The 22,436-nt window shown below is 40.9% G+C and overlaps 1 protein-coding gene across 1 annotated transcript in view; it reads left to right on the forward strand.

Annotated features, from left to right (window-relative positions):
• LOC141800425 (proprotein convertase subtilisin/kexin type 4-like) overlaps positions 1 to 22,436 on the forward strand; it is a 255,721-nt gene that overhangs the window by 199,945 nt on the left and 33,340 nt on the right. Inside the window, exons 14-16 of the mRNA XM_074682945.1 lie at positions 11,446 to 11,556; positions 11,648 to 11,741; positions 15,823 to 16,008. Of these exons, the coding sequence (XP_074539046.1) occupies positions 11,446 to 11,556; positions 11,648 to 11,741; positions 15,823 to 16,008 (391 nt within the window). The remainder of the gene's footprint in view (positions 1 to 11,445; positions 11,557 to 11,647; positions 11,742 to 15,822; positions 16,009 to 22,436) is intronic.

Here is a 22,436-nt window from a genome sequence, read left to right on the forward strand (position 1 = left end):
ATTTCAAGGATTAAGTTGGATAAGACTGGAATCAAGAAACAAGCAATGGGCTTTGCAGTAATATCATGTGTAACCTTTAGGAGATAAGAATCCATAATGTCCTGACATTCACACTTTGTATTTTAGAGTTTTATCAATTCATGATACGCCCTTATGAACACTAACTAATTCAAGTAAATACTCAGACGAGTGGATACAGAATAATGGACCTAAGATGCACACCTTACGAGGACATATAAATACATCCAGCATCAAGTTCATATCCAAATTGGGTAAACAGGTATTGAACCAGGGCAGAGCAAACAAACCAAAGGAGCAGGCAAACAGGCAGAAACAAAATACAGACCATGCTCAGTCCACAAGAAATCACTCAGTAGGAAATGTTGGAGAAACACACAACAAACTTGCTATGAGTGAGAAGACAGTGGAAAAAAAACACAGACAATCAAAGGAGGTGGGTCTAATAAGGGCCAGTTGACTCACAAGGCAGGTGTCACCATGGATGAGACAGAGACAAAGGCAAGTTTTGAAGTAAAAAAAGAAAGTTTGGTGTATGAAAACAGAAGACATGGTCTACTGGACAGAATGTGTCAGGAATGTTTCCACTGGAAATCTTCCTGAGCACTGTGTGATCTGTCTGTAATCATTAAAGATCTTACCTTAGAGCAGGAGCCACTGGGTGACATCATCCAAAGCAGAAAAACTGTATTCAAAAGTAGCTTTTCAGGTCTTCAACATTTCAATGAATGAAATTGGAATGAAAGACACTATAAAACAAGTAATAATCCATAGAATATGGTGGACCACCAAAAATGACCCTGACCCTTGTGATAATAAAGCGCTCATGGTGTCAGTACCTCTTCTTTCCCTCCATTCACTACCATAAAGTAAACGGATGCAAACTTGTATGGAGAGTACATTTAGATCGATCTGGTTTGTTCTGGTATCATCCGTCTGTGAATCAACTGAAGATAACAATAGCCTCACAACTCTGACGGCTTTATGAGTCCAGACGAATATGTCGTACACAGGCGGGTTTATGTCAAGGTTTTTTTTCCCTATATGTGTCTTTTAGTGCTTGTGTGTGTGTGTGAGTGACTGAGTGAGTGGGAAAAGAGAGCAGCAGGCGTGTGTGTTTTTGTGTGGGTTCACAGATTTACTGGATATGGAATTTGTGTGTGTGTGTGTGTGAAATGTGAGTGTATACACACCTAATGCGTTCTGGCGAGCCATTTCCATTTCATGTAAGGCCATAGATCGTCTGAGGGCAGTGGGTCTCACCCTCCATCTCTCTTCAGCTCTCTCTCAGTCTCCCTGGTGAGGCTGTAAAACTGGCCCTGTGTCTCTGCCCCAGCCAGATAGATTAATTAATTATCCAGACCTCCTGTTTTTTCATTGAGATCCAATTACTCTGCAACTGAGCGTGTGGTCTGTATACATGTGTTTCAGGAGACACTAAGAAAGTGTGTGTGTGTGTGTGTGTGTGTGTGTGTGTGTGTGTGTGTGGGTATGAGTCCATGCGTGCAGGGAAATTACAGCTATAGCTCATCCTCAGAACACTCCTACTCTCAGTTAATATTTAAGTAGTTTTTCAATGATATAAGAAAAGATAGAGTGGCTCTGCCGTAAACGCTGGCTAATGAGGAGACAGAGGAACCTCTTTAGGGCCCGATGTGTGAGTGTATTTGTGTGGGTGTGGCAGGATTGGTAGGTTGCTGGTGTACCACAGACCCTTGACTTTGAATTATGACTGGTGGTTGATGATTAAAAGGTTTACAAAGACAAACAAAAAGGAAGTCATCCTCATCCCTCATTAACTTCCTCTCACAACTTTCTTGGAGTAAAACACGGCTCTCATGAACGTCTTTTTGTCTTTTCAAGGGTTGTGTTGCTCCAGTTGTACACATGAAATGTTCATGTGAAGTGTGTGTGGGTTTGTGTACACACATTTGATTGATGGGTCAGCAGACAAACTGGGCTGAATGAGCCATGTGTGTTTGTGTGTGTGTGTGTGTGACACGCACTGACTCGCCCTAAGGGACAAGGGAAGCGGAGCGCTGCACCTCCTGTAGGGGGTGCCGTGTCTCCCTGCAGGGGAGTGCAGCAGGCAAACAGAGGGGTGCCTGTACACCGATCCACCCGAGCTCCTACCCACTCCCACACACACATACACAATCCCCCCTCCACCCTGCTGTGCTACAAGACGGGTGGGGGGTTGTAGGGACCCTGTGCGCTCCTAAACCTCCCTTATGCATAATTCATGTACAAGTAGAGATTTTGATAGTTTATTAAGGGGTTGGAAAAACAGGAGATATTGAAGGAGATAGAAAGTTCTACAGAACTCTGAGCACTCATCGTCTAGTGTTGAAACCTAGATTAGTTGAGCCTGACAGTGAGGAGGTTGCTATGTAAATCAGCTCTAGAGATCTTAGAGTATCAGTCCTTTTTGTGAATCAAAACCTTTAAAACCATAATCTGATAAAACACATTACTGCTATTTCACAAGTCTGCAAAGAGGAAGTTTATACAAAACAATCAGCAATTTTTGACATTGTTTGGTTTTAAAGTACATTTGCGCATTTCCCCATCTCAGATTAAAGGGGCTGTGAGGAGTTTGAAAGTGATTTTGAAAAAGTCTCTCTTCTAGATATATGCATGATTGTAATCCATACTTCAAAATAAGATTATCAGCACCAATATTACTGGTTACAGGTTAATTTAGATTGATACTTCTTAGCTTCCCGATCGGTTTAAGCAGGACCAGATTGATTTACAGCACGTCCAGGTCTCTATGACAACACCACACCAGCCGTCAAAGTTTGGTAGTTAGAAAATAGATTTGTGTTTTTCTCCGCTAAAAATGATTTCTGTGATTAATTTTGTAGTGATGGTGGACACTGAAGCCTAACTGTCAGACAGAAAAAGGACAGAAGAGCAGAAGAAAGATCAACGGGAGAGAGATAGAGCACGAGCTAAAGGCTAACACAGGAGCTAATCTGTTTGTGATAATGTTGGATTCAACCCACAGTCAGCAGTTAGTCTGCAGTGGTCTGTTCAAACTTTAGAGTCTATCAATAAAATGAAGAGTGAGGTTACGTTAGCTCTGCTTGGTAGATGACTGGCAGGACATAACCAGGATTCACTAACATTACACATTACAGACATGTCTCAGAGCACCGGGCTGCCAGCTGCGCAAAATATAGCCAGCTACTGCAACGTTTGCTTGATGCCACGTTTCAAGCCGTAGTACTACGTAACTGTACTGATATTTCCCATACCTTGGCGCAATGTATTCAGTAAAAATTTGTCTTGAACAAAGAAAATGTGTTTTGATTCAACTCCATTTGATTCCAAAACAAACACACATCTTCACAAAAGTAACTTACAACAGTGTGTGTGAGACTCCAGGCCAGAAGGTGGCGACGCAGTCCAATTAAAACAGATTCTCCTATTAGTATCTTTAATGATCATATTGGGTTAGATTTTTTCCTTTATTCAAAACAAACAGTGTTCCTAGTAAGAATACTGTATGATTTCTGAATATTCAAATAATAATCAAGTAGTACATGGGACTGTTATTTCACCTTAAAAAATGTATTTTTGCGAATGTTTTTAAAATCCCCTGGTTTTAATGTAATTTGACTGCTAGTAGTGTTTGTGAGTCATGTGAAAGTTTTTTACTTTTTGTCTTTAAATAACAAAAAGAAAGAATCAGTGCCAGTTGCCAGTCAAACAGGGCAAGGCAAGGCAAGGCAAGGCAAGTTTATTTCTATAGCACATTTCAGCAATGCAATTCAAAGTGCTTTACAGACAGAACAAATTATAGAAAACAATTAAAATTCAATTAAAAATGAGATTAATTAAAAAGATACAATAAAACAACAACAACAAAAAACAAACAAAAGATTAAAATAGATTTTAAAACAGATTTGAAAACCAGATTTTAAGATAAAAACAGATTTTAAGATAAAATTTGCAGTGCAAAATTAAAGACAAGATATTAAAATGATATTAAAATGATTTGTTAAAATGCTCAAATAAAAGGCAGCTGTAAAAAGGTGGGTCTTCAACCTGGATTTAAGTGAGCTCAGCGTTTCAGCAGACCTGATATTTTCTGGCAGCTTGTTCCAGATATTTGGAGCATAGAAGCTGAATGCTGCCTCTCCATGTTTAGTTCTGACTCTGGGGACTAAAAGCAGACCTGGGGGAGCAGAGGAAAGACCTATTTCAATCATCTGCAAATAGTGAGCGGCAAAGTTTAGTTCATTCTGTGATGGAGCTCGTTACTCAAATTACTCAATTGACAAAACAGTTTTCCCCTTTGAAATGAACTGAACTACTATTAATTTATTCAGGACCCCCAAGAAACACCACAATTTTCAGTTATGTTTTTGAATAGGACAATTGTCCTTGTAAATATATTGTATTGTATGAAAGCACAATACAATGCTATGCACTGTAGTTAGCTGGTTTTGTTAATTCAAGTATGGTGTACAGCATTTACCTTGGAGGTTTGACAACTTGAAGATACTGACAGAGTTGGAGGAAAAGGTTGAACTGACTAACCAAATCTTATTTACGGATTTCTGCCCTTTTCACCATGCTTTCTTGACGTTCATCTTCAGGTGTTTTTGATAAAAACCTGTCCAGTGAGGCCTGTTTCATCCTCCCTTTTAGAATCTCTCTGAAATGAGTTACACAAGTATTATTCATAATCGTTGCAGCCCAGTTGCAACATTTTTGGGGTGTTTCTTTTGAATTAAGTCTGAAAGTTTTACAAAATAACTGCAAGCATAACACTGCTGAGTGGTGTGTTCGCTGCATCTGCAGTGATGGCTCATATCCCAAAAAATTTATTTGTTAGGACACATGTAAACCAAGGCTCCACTGTATTGTTTTTGCTTTAAATGCCAATCACCAGTTCTTCGATTTGTTTAAATGTTTTGATTTTGAGTTTTTTTTAATCACAGGAAGAACAAACACCACGCCTCCTTATTCAGACCTGTGATTTGAAGGTGAAGCCATCTTTTGTTCACAATTCTGTTGCTGAACACTGACCTTTTGAAATCTATGGCATCCTAAAAATGTAGCAGACGACACACCTGTCCTTAAACTCTCTGCGTGTTTCGGATCCTTGTACCACTGTTTGCTCAGTCACATTCAGGGAAATGGCATCAAGAACATGTCCCCCTTTTTCAGAGGCAAACAAAGACTTCTGGTTTGGTGTTTGCTTAGTCCGGACTGATAAAAAAGTCTGAACCTGGCAGGATATTTCATGCCAAGCTTGTAGAGCTGCGTTCACCGAATCCTCTCTCCTCCCTCCCGTACTCTCTTCCTCTCTTTTCCCACAAGGGCAGAGACATCTGAAAGGACTGTACCTTGGTGTGCGTCCAACAAAAGCTCTCTGCTGAATTTCATTCTCCTTTGAATTTGTGTTTGAATAACACTCAAGCTACAAATCAAAATATGTTGGACACTGAGAGTGAGGTCATGAGGTATAGATCATTGTGGCTTCCAGAGAAGTCTCCTTGTGTAAGAGACGGGGACGGGTGACTGCTGCTTTGACTGATGGCTGTGGAGACTTAGAGAGCTGTTTGGTGCCCATTCCCCTGAGACTAAGTCCAAGCCTGTGCCAAACCCCTCATTTTCCACCCCGCAATATATTTCATTAAACTTTTAACTCTTTGCAAGGTAATTCATTTGACATTTTAAAGCCGTGCTGCTGAAGGCCACCAAGTTTTCCTCTCTATGTAATTTCAAATCAGACAGATATTTGCCTAATGCTGCCAAAATCGTGTTGTCTGTATAAAAACACACACTCAGAACAGTCAAGTGGATAAAATTGTATAACATCCAAACCAACAAAGCTGAGCAGTCGGAGCAGCATTTCATGGTTACAGCCATGTGGGTCCCAGTGGCGCAGATATAATTAAGACCTCTTCTTAATTACTTAATAAGCCTAATTAGTAACATTTCTGAGAAGCAGATTTGGCTGAATGGGCGATGAAATCAGAAGAATGTTAAGTCTGTTTGTTATTCCATTTAATCCAAATGTTAATGAAATTAGAGCTTCATGATATAACAGAAAAAACCCACGCTGGGATTGACCAAAGGGCTAATGTGGTTTTCTATGCCCCTGGTAAACATTCAATTAAGTGCTACAGAAAATATGACACAGAATCACAGAAAACAGATGTAAACATAGCGTTTGTTGACTGTGTTTGTGTCACCTTCATCCAGTGTTTATCCTACCCCTCTCGTTTTATAATTAGCCCACAGCCAGATGTGTTGTATGTGTGTGAAACTGACCAGGGGTCTGTTGTGTTGTCGTCAGGAAAACCAAGTCAAGCCCACCAAGTCAAGCCCACCAATCACGCGCTGGAGCTGCTTCTGCATTCCTCGCCACTTAATTAGAAGTTGTTGGTACCACAGAAGGTGTCACCAACCTTTTCAGGCACTGAACAGATGGTGTCCCCTCTTTTTGAGGTCCTGCCAATGCCCACTCTGTGGCTCCTGGGAAAATGACCTAACTCACAGGCAGCTGCTTAGTGCGGCTTGAGTGATTCTTTACAGCCACTTCTATTGGGGGGGACTTAACAGGACGCACCAATGCAAACAAGGGGTGAGACCACAGCAGCTAGGTCCCTGGATAGCTGCAAAAACGTGTTTTGGTCACAGCGAACCAGTTGTTAAAAATGTGTCCTAAATGCTGCGTACAAAGATGAGCAAAGACCCCAACCTTGGAGAGCTTGATGTCTTAGTGCAAGTTGGGTTTGTGTGCATTTTCCTCTGCTGCTGGCAGATGGTGTGAATATCAACAGAGAAAGGACCTGGGAAGGACCGCAGAACAAAAAGTGAAAAGGGTTCCTCGACAGTTACAAAGAGGCCCCATGGAGTGGTAGGGGGGAGGTGGCCTTCGTCCTAATGGATCAGAAAAGGAGGGTGTAAGACTTTGCAAGGGCATTTGCTATCAAGGAGTGAAAATGGATGGAGAAAATAGAAAAAGATTCGATATGTGCAGAGGCGGGGGGTCGGGCTTTAACACGCTTCGTGCTGCGTGGACAGAAGATCGGCTGTCACTCTGTGGTCGGCTTGGCTCAACCTCCCTCTGACCACGCAGGAGGTGGCGAAAGAACAAGTTAAAAAATTTGATGACTGTGTTTTCTGACTAATTGCTGATTATTTCTCTTATTCACCCTGTCTTCATAAAGACATTTACATTTTGTACATTTTGCTCTGTTTCCATTCCTTGCCATCAGATTCACTCAGAGAACAAGCTCTGTCTGCAACACAACAAACCACAGCAGCTATTAATCCTGCCCTGTGGATCCATCTTAGAGACAACACAAAGCTCTGACTGTACATGTGAGTCTGTTGGTTTTCTGAGGCTCGTGATGAGATGGAGGAAAAGGCCGCAAAGTCTTCATACAAAGCGTCACAGCTCAGCGGCTGTGTTTCATTGACATGGCAGGGGACATAAAATCTGCCATTTTCATCATGTTCTATCGTGGGTAAACCTGTTTCCTGCAGCTTTCTCTATCAGATATATGTCTGTGTGGGTTTATGGCTATAGAGCTGGGGCAGGCCCGATCGATCTGCGAGAGCTGTAGGATTTAATAGGTGCACAGCTCTCGCTAAGGGGTACGAGATGGGGAGGGTATTTTTAATCACTTAAAGGGAGCAGGGTGGCAAGCCCGGGTCACCAACAGTTTCTGTTTTATGTGCCGCCACAGCAACAACTCTTCCCCCCACATGGTAAATTTCATTTTGTTTTACTTATTTATGGAAAATCAAAGTATTGAATAAGCTATTGACATGGTTGGTGAGTGTGAGTGCATGTGATGTGGAAGAGTCTGTTTTGGTTTGAAGATGTTCATGAAAAGATAATATTTCACAAACTGGACTCGACAGAATCCTAATACTCTGTCTTTAACATTGTTTTCAATGATAGCAAACTGTTTTGTTTCTTTGCATTCAGTGACAAAGCAATCTTGGGTTACATGGAAATCCAACTTATTTATTTTTGATTTACATAATCCTAATATTTTATTTGATATTCAATGATGTTCAGCCTGTGTACATTGTCAGCATGTTGCTGCTGGTTTTCTCCCCTTGGTTGATATTGCACTACATTTCATGCAAAACTTTCATCTCCACGATGATTTAAAGTATTGATTGAGGAATAATTGAGGAATAGAGCATAATGGCAAATCACGTCATTAGCTCAAGTCAGTTAAAAGCAGTTTTTCAATTCCTATTTTAGTTTTCATCTCTGATAATGTGCCAGAATGTTAAAATGAGTAGGGTTGCCAAAGGGTCAAAAATTACCCAAAATTTCAGGAATTTTTTTTCCATGGCAGTATTGGCGTAGGAATATTGGAAATTTTCTGGGTTTTGATTCTGTCACTTTAAAGGAATTTTCTAAAAATTTACCAGAAGTTTTGGCTTGGGGATTTGAGAAATTTTCTTTCTTTTTCTTTTTTTTTTGTCTTGTTAACAACTTGAATGAGTTTTTCAAAAATAATCTCGGTTAAAACAACACCATTAAATGCAAAGTCAGCTTTGTCCCATGAATCACATGTAAAAACAATTATAAGCACATTTGATCATGATCAGTTACTACTTCACTAGCACAAAGCATTTCCATTGAGACCACATCTCTAGATTTGGAGTCTAGAAGTTCTATCAAGGTAATATTTTATGAGAGTACTGAGGTAGGGATGGGTACCAAATTAGGTACTTTTATAGGTACCGGCCAAATTCTGTCAAAAGTACCAGGTAACGATTCATGTAAAATCCATGTTTAGGTACCTAAATGCATTCTTGTGACTGTGAGGAAGTGGAAGAGTAGGTGATTTTCCATGCTGGACATGAACTCTGCATTGCAAGGTTATATATTGAATACATAAATAAATTCAAAAGAATTTACATTTTATTATTAAAAAGTTGATATTTTTCACCACATAAATACACAAAAGTACCACCGGGTACCAATACTGATTGCCAGGTACCGGAAATTGGTACCATATCATTCCAAATGTGAAAGGTACCCATCACTATACTGAGGTGAATATATTTGATGGCGTGGTAAATTTTAATTAATGGACACATTTAAGTTTCTGCAGTCAGCACCAAGTGGAATCCGTAAGAACTGCAGTTTTTAGCGCTTCTGTGTGGGCTTCATATTTTCAGACAGGGGTTGCTTGTTTGGGCTTGGTACACACTCTGTGAAGTTATACTCTGAGATGAATTGAACCCAACCTGTTGAAGTGAGTAATTTCCCAAAGTTTTTAAAACTATACCCCCACTGACAGAGTTTTAAACATTTCTTATACGTTTTTTTGTTTAAAAACTCCTAAAACAATCATTCTAAAATTTATTTGCCAAATGTATCTGAAACACAAGTTTCATACAAATCAGCTTTATCAACATGACAGCTGATGAAATCCAGTAAAACAAATGGGACACATGTGGAATTTCCTCCTGTGGGACTAATAAAGGTATATCTTATCTTGTCTTAAAACAGCTCAACCATATGTTTTACATTCACAGGTTTTTGTAGACATCTCTAAAGAAGGGTTTTTCTTCTCTGTATTTACAAATGAAGCCGGTGTAATGGAGTGGTTTGTACTGACAATTGTTTTGTTTACTCAAATAAAAATTAGTTGTGAAGTGATACTGAAGTGATAGTTCAGATGCCTTTTTGACCGGTGGGGAGCAGCTGATTGGCTTATGGTTAACTCTTTTGACCTCCTGTACATTCATAGTAAACAGCACACCATTGAACTTAAATCCTTCATGATGTAAAAATGAGTGTCAGGGCTCAGGGCTATGGTCAGAAACAGCCTTACGTCACTTTGTGCATGCCTTGCTTTAGATGGCAACAGTCAAAACAAACGCTTTAGAAAAGTTATTTAAGTGTTAGTTTAAGGTTTTTCTTTCTTTTCTTTCTTTTCTTTCTTTATTTCTTTTCCTTTCCCTGCAGCGATGGTATGAACCAAGTTTGATATAATTCCAATCAGACAGCATTCAGAATCACAATTCCCACAATCAATTCATATTTAGTGACTTCTAACACACATTGATCCCTGAATCAAGACACTTTTCCTCTCATCAAGTGGTAGAATCATGTTTGGAGCTTGTTGGTGATGTAGTTTGTTAGATTCTTCAGTCTTTGTGTAGATCCCTGTCAGGTGTCTCTGCGTGTGGCTCTGCTGGTCAGCTGTGTTTGCCTCCAACTTTTCCCAGCGTTCACAAACATCCCCAGTGACCTTGAACTTTGGCAGCACACCTCAAACCCACTAACCGGTCCTAATGCCATTATGCTGGGCCCTACATGCTAAAAGTCATTGGTGGTGATAGTGGCTGATTAGATTGTGTCCATTGATCGCGCGGCGTGCTGTTAGGACGAGGACGGTGTGTGCTGCTGCTCCCGCCTCTCCTCCTCAGACACACTGACAGTCTGAGACGGAGGAGATGGAGCCTCATGCAGGGCAGCTGATTGAGTTATTGATCAGCTGGCTCCTTTCTCCTGTCTCTGTCTCTCCCTCTGCGGCTCTGAGAGACCCCGTCATCAGGATAATGAATTTCACTTATTGCTGATTAACGGCATAAGGTCTGTATGGTAATAATGGCAGAAATTAGCTCTTTGTCACCCCCTCTGAGTTTCCAAGAGGAGGGGTTGGTGAGAACGAAGGTTGTTACGGACCTGTAACTCACTCCGAGAACTGTGATTTCAACAAGAGGGACGTGAAAGAGACGAAGAGTGTGCAAAAATGAAAGATTTAAAGGGGAATTAAGGAGAGACTTATGTGGACTCTGATTTCAACATCACTGAAGTGTTGGAGGAGAGCTCTGATGCAAGAAACTTGGGATTGATGGAGGAGAGTGAAGGAGAGTTTAGAGCGGAAAGAACACTGAATAACAGGCTGCTTTGTGAACAGAGAGGGCAAAGAGGAAAGATGAGAGCCGATGATTCAAAAGAGATGTAGAGACAGCAACGCAGGAGTGGCAGAGTGGAGGAGAGAAGGAGGAAGACGGGCAGTGGTCACACAGTCACCAGGTGGTGACACCGCTTAAGGGTCAGCTTTTGTGTCTCCAGCACCCAGATTGGGCTTCTGAAGAATGAATAATGAGGCTTGATTACAGTCCACGAGATGGCACGTTGTTCAGAATCACTCCTCCAGGCAATTACAGACGGAGCAAACAGCAGCCCTCAGCCTCAGCCCGGACAGAGCGCGCAGCGACTGTGTCAGAGGACAACATCATCTTCCTCAATGACTTGTTGCCTCCTCGTGTCGGAGCCATTAGCACTCACTCTGCTCCTTCAGCACATTCAGCCACCCACGTAAAAGCCTCCGGTTCACGTGTGTGAGAGTGTATACATTTACACAAATACCTCACATGCCATTATATAATGGAGTGTGATTTCTCTTTGTGTTCCAGGTTTGGCTTCGGATTGTTGGACGCGGGACTGATGGTGCAGCAGGCGACTCGTTTTGACTCTGTTGCTCCTCAGAGGACATGCACTCAAGAAGTCTCACTCCATCCTTCAAGGTTAAAAGTATTTCTGAGCTTCATCTAATACACATCATGTTGTTTTTTGTTAACATTACTGACATTGATTCTTGTGTGTGTGCTTGATAAGGATGCTCAGCCCAAAGGGTGTGGTGACTGTGAAGATCCAGTCAGAGGCCTGCAAAGGGAGCACCAATGAGATCAACACTCTGGAGCACGTTCAGGTCAGACTCTCACCTTAAGCTAATGAAAAACATTTTAATCTGCTTACTGTCTACAGCAGGGATGGACAACCTTTTCCATGACTGGCGCCACTTTAAGATACACTCATGCCCAAAGAGTCAATACTTACTTATTTCATTAAATCATCGACAGTCGATAGGAAAGTCTCTTTTATGAATCCCCTGCCAGTGAATGGTTTTCCATCCTTTTCTATGCAGTGAGAGGTGAGAGGTGGTATAACTTCCCTATGTTTCCCAGTTTTTAACAGTGCAGAAAGTTTTGAATGTGTTGCTCTGTTAAGCATACTTTGCTAACGCTGTTTTTGTGTTTGGTCTCAAAAAGACGCTGCACAATTGATGTCCTACATGCCAAACTTTCACAGCAAAAGGTTGCATATCTCTCGATCTTCGGCCATCTCTGGGAATTAATCCATACTCCTTTGTCCAACTATGTTGGAAAGAATGACTGGAACTTGGTTTGCTTGCCTTGATAATATCGCTTAATGAATGCGATTGTGAGCTAGCAGACTGACCTCAATGTCCACCTCATCTCGCACGATGCTTGACACATTTGTGAACTTATAACGTCATGATTTAAATATATTATTTAACTGAATTTGTGAAATTTTCACATAAGAACATGAATCCTGTGCTCAATTTCTTGAGAAGTGTTAAATAGAGTACAATACAATAGTTTTATTATTTATTTATTTGTTTTATATCCTGCCTGCCTGTAAATATTGTCTGCGAGCCAACATAAATAGCCACACGTGCCAGTTATGACACCCATGCCCTAGGCTACCTACCTCCCGTTTAGAGAAACTCTAAAATGTTTTTATTCCACAAGTTACACAAGAAGATCCATTTTGTTGTCTGTTCAATACAAAGCAAAAGGAAGCGTTCGGCCGGGTTAATTTTTTTAGACAGGTATGATGAAACAGCGACCTGGGTTCTTTACAGAGAAAATGAAATCTATCTGCCAGAATTTAAAAAGTTCTCCCATTGACATTTTCTGTCCACATAAAAATCAAAATGAATAATGAACACTGAGTTGTGGCTGCTATACAAAAAGCAAAACAAGAAAATGTCTCTCACAGAACTCCATTTAAAGGTGCAGTGTGTGAAATTTAGTGACACATCACAAAACAGGTTTGGAAGATATGGAATAGAATATTTGTAAGTTTGTCTAGTACCAGAATTCTTCTTCTGATGAAGAGTGGACAAACTTCGGACGAACGGACAAAAAGTGCTACTTGTAGGACAAAAAAGATGAGGATGTTTGTGTGCAGTTTGTACTCAAGCAAAAGCACTATTCAATATTTGCTGGTAACTATTCAACATTTACTCAAAGATCTCTCCCCACCCCCAACGCCGCCGCTCCACCCACATATTCACACCTGCCAAAACAAGACTTTGACAAACAGGGAGAGGGCCATTGCTTGCTCTGCAGTTGATATAACTTATTTCTTCAGGTGACGAAGCTTTCCACAGACTGTTAATCTGCTGACAGCACCCCACTCTCTGCTGCATGTCCTGCTCTCAAATGGCTGAGCATAGTGTCTATTTGTGATATTTTAGCCTGACCATAGTTTGCACTTCCCCTCATTTTCAGTTATTTCCTTGAAGGAGCACTACTCAATCTACTATTGAGCTTCTCCTCATTCTTGTTTGGGCTGTAAACCTCCACTCTGTGGCCTCCTGACCTGACTGCACTCATTATGCCAGTTTGTTGTTGTAGTCAAGTTGAATATGATCTTTTTTTGATACGGTTTGTTTTAATTTTTAAGTCCCTTGACTTGTTTGGGTGGTTGCCATACACAATTTTCTGTCCTGCTCAATCTGCTTTTTCTTAAATTAATGTGTTAAAAATTACAAATCCAACATCGAGCAAGAAATAAGATTGTTGCTATATGCTGCGACAGAGTGGACCTGGTGTAAGTTGACACGTTGACTTGAATGAAAAACCTATTTGGGACCAGAGGTGTGTCTGATGTATTTTAACTTTAAAACATGGTAAAACAATGGGCTTTGTAAATGTATTTATTTATTTCAGTTCCCAAACCACTTACCTTGTTCAAGGTCACGGATGGCTGGAGCCTATCCCAACTGTCTTGGGGCGAGAGGCAGGGCACACCCTGGACTGGTCACCAGTCAATCACAGGGCTGACACAGAGACAGACAACCATTCACTCACACACTCACACCTACGGATAATTTAGAGTGTCCAATTAACCTGATGAGCATGATTTTGGACTGGTGGAGGAAGGCGGGATACCTAGGGAGAACCCACGCATACAAGAGGAGAACATGCAAACTCCACACAGAAAGGCCCACCGGCCAAGCTGGGAATTGAACCAGTGACCTTCTTGCTGTGAGGCTGCAACACTAGCCGTTGTGCCACCATACAGCCTTATTTTTGTAAATTATTGATTTATTTATTTAATTAATTTTTTTCTGCTCCTGGCAGGCCTCCAGAGGAATGGCCAATCAGAGTGAAGTGGGTTTGTGGAGCAGGGGGCCTTAAAGAGACAGCAGCTAAAAAAAAGAGTTGCAGACAGAGGCTAAAATAAGGGTTTTCTAAAACACCATGTGAGAAAAATAGAAAACTCTTTGAGCTGTAAATCATTTAAAGCTACGGGGGCATCAGAGGGGCAGAATGAAGGCTATGAAAATAGAATAATGCCTCCTCTTTAACTAAGCTAAGTTAAGCTAAGCTACCTGTTGTCAGTAAAGCATTAGCTTAATATCTTTTCATCCAACTTTTATTAGAATTTAAAGTGTTTTTGTCCTTATTTTGCCTGACAACTCAGTTTTTCTCATATGTTCTTGGGATATTTTTGTGTTTACTTAAGCTGTGGCTCCGCTGTAGATCTGTGAAACAGCTCTTACAGCCTGCACATATTTCACAACTTAATCAGAATACAAACAGAGATTTTACTGAAAATGTAACTTCTACCTTAAACATGAGGATGCTTTAACATCTTATACAGATAGCTTAGAGATTTCTGTGTCATGACTCTGATGTGAAAACAGAGCAGATAAAAGGATCGTGCTGCGATGCTTTGTGTTTGCTGTGCCATTTACAGAAACAGGCAAAAATGTGTTTCTTCAGTACAGGCACATACATGCAAATGTGTTTTTGTTTGACTGTGTCAGCAGGCTACGTACTGTAAGTGTATGTGCATGTTGAGCTTGTGCAGCCTAATCTGTGTGTGTGTGAGTGTGTGTGTGTGTGTGTGTGTGTGTGTGTGTGTGTGTGTGTGTGTGTGTGTGTGTGTACTTGTGAAATAGCAAGAAGAGAGGGAGTGAGGCAGAGGGAGCCGGAGTGTGTCAGCATGTAAATTGAAAAGGCTTCATCTTTGCGGCTCTGCTCCCTGGCAGAAAGCGTGGGTCAGGCCATCGCTGCGAGGTGTGATTGATGGACGTGTTGCCGTGGTAACACGCTGTAAACAGGAGAGGGCTGTCAGTCTTTTTACAGCTTGGCGGCTCTCTCTGCGATGTGCCATTGTCACACCAGATGTGCTGCCTGTGACGAACGGGGACAGGGAGAGTGTTTACTCGGGGGGAATGGTTGGGGATGAGGGTTTGAGGGCATATATGTGCTTATTTAAATCATTTAGCTAATATTACCCCGAGCTTTAACTGTCACTGAGTCGTCTCTGCCGACCCCTCGCTGCTCATTGTCTTCATTTTTGATTCTCATTGAGTTTCTTCGTCCACACAGACTGGGTTCTGGTTCAGACTCTGAAAGCGCTGAATTGTTTCCATTCCAGCTCTCATATAACCATGATTACACAATACCACATATTATACAGAACATTTATTTATGCAAAGGGGCATTTCTTAATGTTTACAGGAGTGATTATACAGTTTGAGGTAAATGGCATATCTCTGGAAAGATTGATACCACTCCATTTCTATTTATATACAACTGCAAACAAGTGAGTCTGTTCCTCAAAGCAAACAAAATGTGTTTCACTTCATCTAAATGTCACTAATTAACAGTTAACAACCTGTCATTAAAGTTTTGGAAAAACAACTTCAGAAATAACAGTCTGTTGTTTGTTTCTGACTTTGTGTTCAGGTGAGAGTGAGCATCAGCAGCGTGTGTCGTGGTGACCTCTCTATAAGCCTGCAGTCTCCAGCTGGCACAGTGTCACTGCTGCTGGACACGCGGCCCAATGACGCCTCCACTGCTGGCCTGAAAAACTGGACTCTGATGACCATGCACTGCTGGGAGGAGGATCCACGAGGCCTCTGGACTCTCAAGGTGAGAGACGGCCTGTTCCTTACTGTAACAAGAGATACAGCTTTTTCTTTTAGAGTATTTTGTCAGGCAGAACTAACTGTGCTACACTTCTGCTGCACTCTGTTAAAGGCTGTTGGAGGGACAGCGTGTGTATACGGCCGACTATAATTAGCATAATAAAAAACAGTACATCTTTGCATGTTGGCTGTATCACTGCTGCCATACTCTTGTTGACATTTAGATTCAAGAAAAAACTTGCTGTAAAGTCTGGGTCCTAATGTGTTTTAAAAATCATAGAAATTAGGTTTAACCCATTTTGCCCACTGTCATTTTCTACTCGCAATAAAAAAAATCTTAGCGTTGCTGCTGCAACTTTTTCCACTTCTATGCTAGTAGACAACTTAAAAAAAGATTTTGGTTCATAAAAAATAGGCTCTGAGTGGTTTCTGTCACATGACATCATCTACTTCCTGCTCCTTCTGGTGGAAGACATGGCAGATGCGAATTGTCCTGGAAAGAGCCAATTTTCATAAATGTCTTATGATTTTCCCCCCAAATGTATTTAAGCGTGCAAGTCTCTAGAGTAACCGACCACCAAAAAGTTGCAACTGGAATAAATATTATTTTGTTCATGGGCTTATCTCTGTGAGTGGCAACAAAAGTTGCCGGTAAGCACATGGCTAGTCAAAAACCAAAGGAAAACACTGCCTGCAGGATTGCTCATGCTCACACTCACCACCATTTCTTTTATTATGATAACTTTATTGGTATTATAATTATTATTATTATTATTATTTTTTTTTTTTTAGCATTCACCTTTATTTCCCTGATTTTCAGCAATTTAGGCAATGATACTAATATGCAGAAAAACTGAATTTCTCCTAAAACAAATGTTAAGAGATTTAAGTGTACAGAGGTGCAATGAAATGACTTGATGCAGGTTGTTGCTGCGGAAAAAGAGGGGAAAAAAAGGGGGAAAAAAAAGGAAAAAATATATATATATTATTATTTCTATACAACTATTAGGTAGCCTAGTGACAAAAGTCCTATTTTCCTCAAAACAAAGTACAAAATGTAAAAAATAAAAACATAACATGATTTAGAAGGACTCAAATGATAAAACTTTATGCCTTACAACTCTGAAATAATTTGGGCATAAATTTAAAATCTGTAAATGCAGCTGCTCTTTGACCTACTAACACTGAAGATTGACTCACACTGTCAAAACCCACCAAACATCGGACGTCGGAGAGACATGCAGATCACATCGGTATTGGGTCGGTTCGTCAAAGACCATATCTAGATGTCAGAGCGACGTGCAAAATAGGTACAAATTTTGACATCTAAATCTGACTATTTTTGGACGTTGTAATGACGTTCAGCATTTGGACGTCATTTGCAGACCAAATCCAGAAATCAGTGAAATGTTTAGAATGGATCAAAACATTCAGACGTCATAAGTAGACCTGATTTGGACGTCAAAAATTATGCTATATATACATCATTTCAACGTCACATTACGCAGTGGGGATGTCTTCAACCCTTTGATATGACTCTAGATCATAAATCTGAAGAGGGGGTTTAATTCCTGCAGCAGGAGCTTCCCCCACAGCTCCATCATTTGCCTCAGTCAACTTGAACTCCAGGGTATACAAAGCAGATTCTTGGTAAGGCTTGTACACTAATTTTCCATACTCTTCTGAAAAAGCCTTTTCTCATATACGTTCTCTCTCATGATATAGAAATAATTTTCTGCTTCATATTGTCCTCTTCCAGTAGCTGCGGCGTATAGAAGTTTAAAAATAGCCCAGCCCAGCACAGCTCAGCTTGGTTCAGTTCATTTTACCATAGCAATGTGAATCATCCTCTACTTTCATCTCCGAGTTTCAGCCAAGCATGGCAATCTTCATTTTCCTCCCCGCACTCTTTTCCTTTTTTTCTCTCTTTCATAGATGTGCTGATGTTTGATATGGAGGAAGGAGCTAAAATGGAAGGGAAATTAAGACTGGAAGGTTAAGTAACCTTGGCCAGGTTTGACAGACACAATACTGCCGACGTCTGATTAGAATCCATACTCACAGACAGTAGCGCGCTGAGGTCATTTACTGTATATACGTGTGGGTGGAAGAAGTAGAGGTTGGTGGGGTGGGGAGGGGAGGGGGGGCTCACTGTGTGTGTGTGTGTGTGTGTGTGTGTGTGTGTGTGTGCGTGTGTGTGAGCGTGTGTATGCGTGTGTGCAAATAGGCATCAGTCCTTGTAAACAGTTGGAGGTTTATAGAGAAAAAGCTGTGAAGATGAAAGACACCCACCCCCTGTCCTCTATCACCTACCTCCTGCAAACACACACACACACACACACACACACACACATGCACACACACTTTCTCTCTACCTCTCTGTCTCTGTGTCTCTCCCACGTCCTCGTGCAGATTTACTGTCCCCTCTGTGACCAATTACCAAGGCCCAGTGTGTCGCAGAGACAGGGAGGAAACACCATGAAGCCGAGCTACATAACGACGCCGCTGCTCATTACTGGAGGGCCGAGACGAGTCGCCGTGATGCTCACAACACGAATTAACACCAGCATCTTCCGTGCCGCATGCCTTTGCACGCTGCTAATCAGCACACACTCACACTCTGATTGGTTTTGCACTGGTTGTCAACTTAACCACAGATTGGAAGGAAACGTGTACACAGGGAGTCACAAATACGAGGCGATAGAAATGAGAAAGAGTGTCACCGCGCTTGAAGTCAAAGAAAAGAGAACAGAGAGAGAAAAAAGGATGAAGGCGCCTGAAAACGAAACTTGTATTGAGGCCGGAAACAACCTGACTGACTTCTGAATCGGTGACATGAGGAGTATATTTCCAAAAGGTTCGTCCAAATATTTTGTCTTCTTAACGTCTGAGTGAAATATTATAGATACTGTTCTAGGTTTTTTAACGTGGCTCTCTGGACAAAATCTCTTTATGTGTTTTATTTTCTCTTTGCTGCGAGATATTTAAAATTTCCTCTTACAATCAGCTGCGCAATCTAATTGAATCTCAGTGGTGCATGACAGAAAACACAGCAGCCCCAGGAGGGAGGGAGAGAAAGAGGATATATATTTATGTAGGGCTTGCAGGGAGTGAGGGCTAAACTTGAAAATGGAAGCCCTGGAAAAGGAGACTTTAACTGGACTATCTGCTGGATCAGTGTTTAAAAACGCAGGGGCCGGGGTCTGGAGATAGTCCATATTGATTCGTCATGATGACAATTGTCAAAGAGCACGGTGCTGCTGGAGGAATAAAAGTGCGACTGAAGTGAAGAGAGACTGAGTCTTCTGGCTGGAGGCACGGCTGACCTTCCAGCGCTGTGAAGGAGACGACACCACAAGGCTGGAAATACTCCCTCTGTCTCCTGTGCTTGCTCTGCCGCCATCTGTGGTGCTCCTGCTCTGCTCATTGACTCTTTATAAGGGATGTAACACATTTAAGGCGGTATTGGACGATAAAAAAGCTCATTCAAGCAACCATTCATCCTATAGGCTAAAACTACTGTGACATAAAAAACATAGTGTTTTTCAAATGATGTAAACAAACCTTCCAAACTACTAAACAATAATCAGACCTTACTTCGAGCTTCCTTCATCATAGCTTGTTCTTTCTCCCTACATTTTTTCATACACTCCTCTTGCTCTCTTCTCATGTCTCTCTTTCTGTCACACACACACATGCGCACACATATGAACATACACTCTTCTTCTGTGCTGCCGTCTGTACTTCTCTCAGGAGGATTCTTGTCCTCATGTGGTGCTCACAGGTTCCATTGTTTCAGGAAAGTAAATTATCACAGGTAGACCAGGTTTATGGTCAGTGTATTGTTCCTGTGAAGGTTTTTTCTTTTACCTTTAAGACATTTTCTCACTTACCTTTAGTATCATCTTTACATTAATGAGATCTTTGAATCTTTGAATCTCAACTTATAGAGGCTTATCATTATACTTGGGTCACGATACGATGATATCACAATATCACAGTATTGTGATATATTTTGATATTTTACACAGTTAACTATTTGATTGAAAACAACTTTTCTATTTAAAATAAAGAAAGGGTAAAATAGAGAAAGTCAGATACAGTGTTTCATTCTAACACTTAACTTGAAATCGTGGAGTGCAAATATTCATTGAAGATGTGGTAAGTTGGTGTAACCAATGTTACTCATAAAAAGTCTAATATTGCATAAATACATGACTATGATTGATATTTAATCATTATCTACTACACTGTAAAAGCTTAACTTGACATGATTTTAAACTAACTGACAAAAAATAGAGAGAAAACATATTTTATATACTTTGAGATTATATTTATGATACAGTTTTTGTGCATCATACAGCAGAGTAGTTCTTTGGCACCATCCACCACAGTGTAGGTGCAGAAGACATATTGTACTTCCAACTCACCTAAAATATGTATTTTTATTTTAACAAAAATTATACTATTCTATTCATCACAGGTCAAAGTAAGTGATATACTGCCATATTGATATTTTCCACAAGAAACTGTGTCGATGCATGACCTGCAACTAATCAGCAACCTCCAGTCTAAAGGATATGGGACAATGCGGAAGAGCTAAAATCTGCTGAATCCTGTGTTGTTTAAAAATTGTCCCTGCCTGAATTGCAGCTTTCACTACGGGCACACACTGTACATGGGGGGGGCGTTGTAACTTGGCAGTTCAGAGGATATTAAGATTCTGAGTTCGCCCAATCAGAGGCGCAGCTCAGGTCATGTGACTGACGAGCACCCTATGGCTGTACTCAAAGCCCCTTTCACTCCCAATACATCCGTGATAGCCGATTTGCTTCAGAAGTCTATTTCAGAAACAGACTGTGACGTCAGGAAGACTACGTCCATTAATTATTCAGTGTATCACAGAGACTGATTTACCCTGACTCACGCTGCTGGTCAGTTTTTGTCTCAAACAGAGGAGTCTTTTCATTTAAACTTGACCCCACCCACCCAAAAACTGTCAAATATATGCCTCACTGCGTATCCTGCAAGCTTTGCACATTGAAGTGCGGCTTTCTTCTTCTTTCTTCTTCGACAGTTTGTAGCAAATTGCTGCAAACTGGCATCACACCCGGGATCGAGCCCATCACCTGACACCTTGTTGCCACTTGTAGCTGTGTGTCCTTGGGTGGAACATTTCAGGTGTGCAGCTACAATTTATCCACATCTTACACTAATCTGCACAAAATAAATCAAGCTTTTGTGTCATTATAGTGGTCAAAATTGGAAAATTAAAATAATTACTCAATTTGACTACAAAACAAATGCTTTAAAATAGAATGTGAGAAATGTGGTTACTTTTCCTGAAAAATAATAATAATCATGGCGTGCTTAAACTCAGGAGACAACAGATGTACCTCATTTGCTCTCAGAATTATTGTTATACTTGCAAATTAGGTTTGTTTGCAAATTTACAAACTTTTAACTGTAAATAATTATCAAAACAAATGAGAACGATTTCAGTAGCTACACAGAGCTAATATTTGTGTTTTCCAAGATTTCAACAAAGAAAAGCCAAGCTCCTTTTGAACCTCTTAGAGCACCCTTTAGCTGCTAGCCAGAATCATCTTCTTCTGACAGCCTCATTTAGGGATGTTACTTCATTCTTCATGAGCAATGACCTCCATCTCACTGATATTCTTGGGTTAATCTGCCTTCCTCAAATCCCACCACATATTTTTCATGAGGTTAAAGTCAGACAACTGTGAGAGCCACTCCAGAATATTCCAGGACTTCTGAGACCAAGCTCTTGTGGACTTCAAGGTACGCTTTGGTTCATTGTCCTTTCACCATAGCTTCGGCTTCTTCGGAGATGATATTATCTCCAAAGATTTTCTGATAGTTGATTAAATTCATCTCGTCCTCCACATGTTGAAGCTTGAATCAAAGCAGCCCCAGAGCATCACAGAGGCACCGCCATGCTTCACTGTAGGCAGGGTACTCTTTAAGCATATGCTTTATTTTTCCTCTTCCAGATATACCTGATTCATTGGCCCAAAAAGCTCCTGTTTTGTTGCATTGCTTCACAGAAGAAGAATCCAGAGCCTTCTGTGGGTTAGTGATGTGGTTTTGAGTTGACCTTTCCAATGCAGTGTGTCTTGGAGTTTGACCACGGTCACCTTCAGTGTTTAGAGTGCGTCTTACTGTGTAAACTGAGGCCTTAGTGCCATGTCTTGTAATTGATCTCTTGTGATCACTCTAAGGTTTTTGACCACCTGCTCCTCAGGGACCTAGTGACAGCAGTTGATAGCTTCCTCTTTCTTCGAACTTGTGAACTATACTTCCATCTGCATCGCTGGGAACCGTCAACAAACTCCAATTTGATGCGTTTAATCTCAAACACATCCGATGCAACGAATAAAGTCCTTGATTGGTTTCAACAGAACACCTGAT

The sequence above is a fragment of the Halichoeres trimaculatus genome, unplaced genomic scaffold (genome assembly GCF_033239565.1).
Source record: "Halichoeres trimaculatus isolate MK-OKI-2021-1 unplaced genomic scaffold, fHalTri1.1 fHalTri1_scaffold_12, whole genome shotgun sequence".
Lineage (NCBI taxonomy): Eukaryota > Metazoa > Chordata > Actinopteri > Labriformes > Labridae > Halichoeres > Halichoeres trimaculatus.